The sequence below is a fragment of the Diabrotica undecimpunctata genome, chromosome 11 (genome assembly GCF_040954645.1).
Source record: "Diabrotica undecimpunctata isolate CICGRU chromosome 11, icDiaUnde3, whole genome shotgun sequence".
Classification (NCBI taxonomy): domain Eukaryota; kingdom Metazoa; phylum Arthropoda; class Insecta; order Coleoptera; family Chrysomelidae; genus Diabrotica; species Diabrotica undecimpunctata.
This window is the reverse complement of record NC_092813.1, coordinates 32365044-32372975: the sequence shown is the minus strand read 5'-3', so window position 1 is coordinate 32372975 and position 7932 is coordinate 32365044. Positions and strand designations below refer to the sequence as shown.

The following is a 7932-nucleotide window of genomic DNA, read 5'->3' as shown; positions in this document are numbered from 1 at the left end:
CCAAACCGTATGGGCTGGCATCAACAGAGAGTATGGTCTTTTTGTCAGGGTTAAAATAATGCAAAGTAGTGGCTGACGCCACAAGATTCTTTAGTTTATCAAAACATGCCTGTTCATTATGTCCCCAATGCCACTCATTTTTACTAGAAAGTAAACATCTTAGAGGACTAGTGTGTTCTGACAGGTTTGGTATAAATTTTGCAAGATATACTATACTTTTTTATTACTTGGTGGTGTCATTTTTGTAATAGCTTCTGTTTTATCATGATCAGGTGAAATGCCAATATTACTAATCTGATGACCTAAAAATTTCACTTTTGTTTGACAAAATTTAGATTTTCCTAAATTCAAAGTTAAGCCACTCTGTTTAATTTTTTCTAAAACACATTTCAAATTTTTATCATGTTCATTTTTAGAACATCCAAAAACCAAAATATCATCAAAATATGTTATTGTTCCTGATATACTATCTAAAAGTTCAGACATATATTTTTGAAAAATTTCAGGTGCACAGGTAAGGCCATATGGTAATCTCAGATATCTATAACGACCAAAAGGTGTAGTAAAAGTACATAAAAGTGAACTTTCATAATTCAAAGGCAACTGAAGAAAAGCAGATGATGCATCTAATAATGTGAAATAATTAGCCCCTGAAAGCTTAGCAAATAAAGTATCTTGAGTAGGAATTGGAAACCTTTCTCTTTTAACATATTTATTTAGATACACAGGATCCATACATATTCTAATATCAGATCCCTTCTTTTTCGGAACAACCACAAACTACAATAGGATTTTGCCATTCTGTGGGTTCACTAACTGGTACAAAAAGGTTTTTACGTACCATATCATCAAGTTTATCTTTAACTTGGCTCCTTATAGCCAGTGGAATTTTTCGTGTCCCACTTATGAATGGCACTGCATCACTAGATAAAGTTATATTAAAATACCTGTTGACCTTACCTACACCTGAAAAAATGCTCTTATAACTATTTATAATATGATTTGTTTCATTATCTATCATACTAACACGAGGCTGATCACAAACAATTTGAAAGTCTCTTGCTGCCTTTAGGCCTAATAGAGATTTTTGTTTATCATCATCTAAAATATAGAACAGACAATCTTTAAATATGTTCTTGAAAGAGCAAGGTATATAAATTTTACCAACAACATTAATAACATGTCCAGTATAGCTAGATAATGAACTATTAGTATTTTCAAGCATTTTGTAATCAATATTTAAATTTTTAAAATCACTACTGCTCAATATATTGACTTCACTTCCAGTATCAACTTTTAAAATACTCTCTTTACCATTAATAATGATTTTTTGGAACCATTCTGAAGAGTTCGGATTAATTTCATTAACAGTCCACACTAGCACCTGTTCATCAGTTAAATCAGTGTCAGAATTGCTACAACTACTATCGTTATCATTGATTTCATGGACTTTGTTGTTATAATCAGGACAACATTTACGGTAGTGTCCTTTTTTGTTACACAAAGAACAATATCTGAAAAATGCAGGACACTATATTACCCCTAATATGCTGAAGTCCACATTTATAACACTGAATATAATGGTTACCTGTATTTTTGTCAGTAACTTTGTGGCTTGTAGACTGCTCCTTCTCATACTTTGAACCATACCTTGACTGTCCTGTAGATCCAGGTCTGTTTTCTTCATTTTTTTTCTTCACAACACTAACACTTTCACTTTCTTTGGATATTTCACGTTGAGTAACAGCACTATTTTCCATAGCCCTACAGATGTCTATAGCTTGTGCTAGTTTTAAATCAGCATATTGTAATAATTTTTCTTGAATTCGTAGATCATGTCATCATCAAGTCTATGGACTACCTAAGTCTGACGTCACAATGGGCGGGGCTTAGAAGACCTTTCCAAACAAATCTCGTTTGCATGTGTTTCTCCCATAAGACTTTGGAAACGTTAGTTTTTTTTATATTTAAAAAAATAAATAAGGATTTTCGCTCCCAAATATCTATTTTGTGCGATTGGTTTTATAGGTTGTTCGTGAATTTGTGAGGTAAGTGTATCAAAGTATTAAGATATTTACTGTCAAAGTTCATATTTTGAGGTTATATTGTGTGGGATTAAAACTTTAATTATTTTTTTCTTTATTTCAAGATATTTTGTTGTCATTTTATCAGGGTTATTTTATATTGTAAATCAATAAATCATTGAATTTATTTATGAAGTTGAAAAATATTTAAATTAATGTTTTATTCTTTTTAGGTGTCAGTGATTCGATCCCCTAAAAGACTAAAGATATTCGTTTTCTCCTAGTTTAAGTAGTGAATAAGGACTTTTAGTTTTAATATAATATTCTGTGGAAATCTTTCTATTAAATTGGTATAGTGAGTACTTAAAAAAATGTTTTTTGAATGTTGTAATGAATGTTGAAAATTGCAATAGTTTTTCAAGTTTATTTTTTAGTATTTTTTTTTTCTATTTTTTTCAGTAATACTGGATATCTTCAACACATGTTTACTAGCCATTATAGAGCATATAATGGCTAGTAAACATGTGTTGAAGATATCCAGTATTACTGAATTTTTCAGTAATAACAACAAAATTATACGAAAGGGTGAAAATGCCCTTGAATCAAATCATGTGAAAAATATGTTGTTTGACCCTGATTTATTAATCATTAAGGGAGAAGTATTTGCAAGTATGAAAGACAAAACTTATAATGTTGAGGTAACTTAACGATTTTTAAGTTTAGATGTGGGAATCTAAGTACTTAATTTTATCATTGCAGATTATGTTAAATAAAACATGGCAAATTACTGCTGCAAATTGTTCCTGTCCTAGGGGTATTAAATGCCATCATATAGCCACTATAGCTCTCTTTGGACATTACAATATATCAATTACTGATAAAACATGTACGTGGAACATTCCTGTCCACAGTAAGACAGAAACTAAAACTGCAGAAGCACTATATCCTCCCAGGCCATATAAAGCCCTTAATAGAAAAATGTCATCCAATGAATTAGAATAATTAAAGATCAAATTAAGTAGTTTTGGTAATACTGTGGGATTCACTTGGCTTTTACAGGAAGAAAAAAAAGAGGCCGAAAGTATTGATATTATCACCAAAATTATCACTAAAAGATCAATACTTTCTGGTATTGCTCAAATATTCGACCCTTTAGGTCTCTTAAGTCCATCAATCATTAAAGTCAAAATCCTTATGCAACTCCTTTGGTTAGACAAGTTAGACTGGGATGAAGGAGTGCCATTGCATATTCAGTCTGAGTGGTTATCTTTCAGAGATCAGTTGCATGAGTTGAATAAATTGCAAATTCAAAGAAATGTAGTTCTCCCTAATTCTGTTCTTATTGAAATGCACGGATTCCGTGACGCAAGCGAAGTTGCTTATGGCGCAGCCATATATATTCGCAGTGTTGATAAAAAGGGTAACATTTTTATAAATTTACTTTGTGCTAAAAGCAAAGTAGCACCTGTAAAGAAGCTGAGCATACCTCGCCTGGAACTTAGCGGAGCTTTGATCTTATCACGTCTTTCTAAAATGGTTATTACTTCTTTGAATATTCAGTTCAATAAGATTTTTCTGTGGTCTGACTCAACCATTACCTTGGGCTGGATAAAAACTTCGTCACATGTACTAAAAACTTTCGTTGGTAATCGTGTTTCAGAAATTCAGTCCAACACAGATCCCGAAAATTGGAGACATGTACCTACGGATTGTAACCCGGCTAATTTACTCTCTCGAGAAATTGAACCTCAGGTTCTAAGCTCTTGTTCATTTTGGTGGCACGGCCCATCATTCTTGCTAGATTCTCCTGAAACTTGGCCAGTTCAAGTATCTTTTGATAAAGAAAAACTTCCAGAGTTTAAAACTATTAGCAACCAATTTATGATAGTTTCGTCTACTCCATTATTTGATTTTGAAAAATATTCGAGTTTTTCAACCTTGGTAAGGTCAGTGGCTTACTCTTTGCGTTTCTACTACAATTCTCAACGAAAGAACAAGGCCACTCGTGTTTTGGGGCATTTAACCACGCAGAAGATTAACAATTCTACCCTTACTCTAGTTAAGTTGGTACAAGCTGAAGGTTTCCCATCTGAGATTCAGTGCTTAAGAAGAGGTAATGCAGTTTCTTCTAAAAGCAGAATCTTATCACTTAATCCCTTTTTAGATCCAGAAGGATTACTCAGGGTCGGTGGTAGATTAAGTAATTCAAACTTTTCTTATCAAAAGAAACATCCTATTCTAATTCAATCTAATCATAAGTTTACTATTCTATTTTTTCGTCAAGAGCATTTCAAGCTGTGCCATGCAGGACCTCAACATCTCCTAGCTCACGTGCGTGAGAAATATTGGCCTTTACATGGAAAATCATTGGCTAGGAGAACGGTTCGCGAATGCTTGCGTTGCTTTCGCTTAAATCCCGATCAAGTTAATCCCATCATGGGAGATCTTCCCCAATCAAGAGTCACCCCCTCATTTCCATTTGCTGTTACAGGAGTTGATTATGCTGGTCCATTTGCCCTCAGAACTAGTCGTCATAGGGGTGCTTCTTCATATAAAGGTTATATTAGTTTATTTGTTTGCCTATCGACAAAGGCCATTCATTTAGAGGTGGTAACGGATCTTTCCACCGAAGCCTTTATGGCGGCAATAAAACGATTTATAGCTAGAAGGGGCAAACCATGTCAGATGATGAGTGATAACGGAACCACATTTGTGGGTGCCAACAATTCTTTGTTGGAATTGGGTAAATTTTTGAAAACCAATGGTAATAAATTCCCTGATATGTGTGCTAAATCTGATATAAATTGGAAGTTCATACCGGCTCATTCTCCTCATTTTGGCGGTCTCTGGGAGGCTGGAGTCAAATCGGTGAAGGCTAACCTCAAACGAGTTATGACAGATACGAAATTAGATTATGAAAGATTTGTTACATTACTAACTCAGATTGAAGGAGTATTAAATTCTCGTCCTTTGAGTGCATTGTCTTCTAACCCTTCTGATCTTTTGCCTTTGACACCAGCTCACTTCCTCATTGGAAGAGCCATGGATTCCGTTCCAGAAATAAATCTATCAAACTCATCCATTACCAGTTTGTCTAGATTCCAGCAGTTGCAGCAACTTCGCCATCATTTTTGGAAACGTTGGTCTCTGGAATACATCTCCGAATTGCAAGAACGGAAGAAATGGAAAGTCAACCAATCTAAAATTCAGACTGACACACTCGTCCTCATCAAAGAAAGAAATTTACCTCCTTTAAACTGGTGTCTTGGGCGCGTAGAAGTTTTGCATCCCGGCGTTGATGGAGTTACACGAGTGGTTACCATAAGAACTTCAAAAGGACTTATAAAGCGAGCTGTTACAAACATTTGTCCACTTCCGGTTCCTAGTGATCAAAGTGAAGGTGCAATCACGTCTTAAGTTCTAGAACTGTTAATGCGTCTTAGTTAAAGAACATTTGTTTGATTTTTAAACTTAAAAGTTTATAATAATTATTGAAGATGTATTTGTTTATTTTTTATTGCATGTAATGCATTTCCTCATTTACTTGCTTACCTGTTAAATTGAAAGCGATCCTTTCAAGGTGGGGGGCATGTTCAAGATAGTGGCTGCATAATTATTAAAAAGGGGAAATGTCAAGGTTGCCAATAGCAACTAATAATTAATCTGTATCATCTCTGTGTGTGTCAAGCGAGAATAAAAAAGTCAGATCTTGAAATTCATTTTGTATAATTTTAATATAAGAATTTTTCACATTACGAATAGATAAATCATCACATCATATCTACATATGATGTAGATCAATGTAGAAAAAGAACAAACAAACAAGTTGTTTAAATAAAATTTCATGCAAGGCATATATCCATGTCATCACAATATTAGTGACAGTCGCTGTACTGCAATTAAACCTAATTGCCAAATCTTCATGTGGTAAATTTAACCTTAATTTCATCAGTGTCATTAGCATTTGGTCAATTTTGGGTAAAATTTTTACTTGCCAGTTTGCGTAATAATTTAACTCAAAACCTTCCATAGTTTCAAATAATGTTAAGTACAGAGCACTGGTTGGTATTCCTGTGTACATTAAAATATGAGCATCATTATTTTTAATTTGTTCAAAACTAAACCGACATGAAAGATTTTTTAATTTTTCACTTAATTGATTTACTTCTTCTTTAAGAAAGTAATTTTCCGCCCCTACAGATGCATTACTTCTTTCTGGTAGAGATACAGCCACTTTTTCTGTGTGGATTGATGTGGATGGACCTGGTTCAGGACTATTTGTTGATGGTCAATATCAACTGAAGATGAAGTTGCCCCTTCATCTAATGAGGAATTTATTTGCTGAGCCTGTCTTTTGCTAAAAAAAAATATTCCTATTATATTAAGATATTCATTTAAATCAGATTTAAGCTTACCGTTTTTCTGGAGTAGAGAACACAAATTTTCTCTTTATGTTATGCTCAAAAATTGTAGGTCCATTTTTCCTATCTTGATCCACAAAATGACAACTACAAACTAACGAGTACTTAGATGGTTCTCTATCTTGCCTCCTGAAAACAGACCAAAATAAAGTTATTAATTTTAGCCTAACATACAAATAGCACAATTACATTTTAAATTATCTTTAAAAATCATGACAGAGACTTAGTATAAATCTGAAAAGACAATCACAGAATATCTAAAATATAAGCAATATTAAAACAAACTAATAAGTACTTTTACCTAATGAGATTGATCCACTTCTGCTTCTCTGAAATTTTCGAAGGGAATACAAAAAATTTGCATCTTTTTTGCTCACTGTAATGTTTACAGTTTGGAACGAAGCACATAACCATTTTACTAATAATGGGATGGATGTAATAATAAAATAACAGTCCTATCCTTATAAAAACGAATATCTATAGTACTTTTGGGATAAAATCCACCTAAAAAAAATAAAAAATAAATTTAAATTTTTTTAACTTTGTAAACAAATTCAAAGATTTATTAATTAATTTTGAAATAATCGGATAAAAACAACAACAAAATACCTTGAAATAAAGAAAAAATAATTAAAGTTTTAATCCCACAGAATATAACCTCAAAATATGAACTTTGACAGTAAATATCTTAATACTTTGATACTCTTACCTCACAAATTCACGAACAACCTATAAAACCAATCGCACAGAATAGATATTTGGGAGCGAAAATCCTTATTTATTTTTTTAAATATCAAAAAAATCAACGTTTCCAAAGTCTTACGGGAGAAACACATGCAAACGAGATTTGTTTGGAAAGGTTTTCAAAATCCCCACCCATTGTGACGTCAGGACTTAGGTAGTCCATTGTCATGTGTGGATGTCATGTCACCGCTGTCACTTGAGGTTCCGTTTGCCAAGTGCAACGTTGCCAAGGATATCCGTAAATGAAAACCATACATAACAGACTAGTAAAAAGGCCGATAGAAAAGTTAAAAAAGTTAAAACATACTCTGAAGAATGTGATGGCAAAACTGCAACATGTCTAGTGTGCTTCAATTAATTACATTAAAAAACAATTTTACTTATACAGGAACTATTATTGAGCAAAAACGTATTGTGACTCAAGTGGCCTTATAGTATTGGAAGTCGTAAGTTGATAGTTTCTAGTAGAACGTTTTTATTGTTAATTACCTCCGTAAAAGTGAGTTATAGTATTTATAAAAAATGGATGTAAATAATATATATATATATATATATATATATATATATATATATATATATATATACCTATATATATATATAATATATATATATATATATATATATATATATATATATATATATATATATATATATATATATTATATATATAAAGAAGCTTATTACACATTACACACACACATTACACACATTACTTACACATTTTATATCTTTGACTGCTACAT

General features: G+C 32.4%; 1 protein-coding gene and 1 long non-coding RNA gene across 3 annotated transcripts; one reads left to right on the top strand and one right to left on the bottom strand.

Moving 5' to 3' along the window:
- The first annotated feature begins 3218 nt into the window (after window positions 1-3218).
- LOC140452856 (uncharacterized) lies at window positions 3219-5441 on the top strand. Its single transcript, XM_072547190.1, has one exon. The coding sequence runs from the start codon at window positions 3219-3221 to the stop codon at window positions 5439-5441; it is 2223 nt and encodes a 740-aa protein (XP_072403291.1).
- Window positions 5442-6313: 872 nt separating this feature from the next.
- On the bottom strand, window positions 6314-7352 carry LOC140452897 (uncharacterized). Of its 2 annotated transcripts, XR_011952237.1 has the most exons (4): window positions 7155-7352; window positions 6747-6949; window positions 6440-6574; window positions 6314-6381 (listed from the first exon to the last, which is right to left on the bottom strand). It is a non-coding gene; the product is annotated as an uncharacterized lncRNA (long non-coding RNA). The 2 variants fall into 2 exon arrangements; XR_011952236.1 differs by having other exon boundaries at window positions 6343-6574.
- Window positions 7353-7932: the final 580 nt, after the last annotated feature.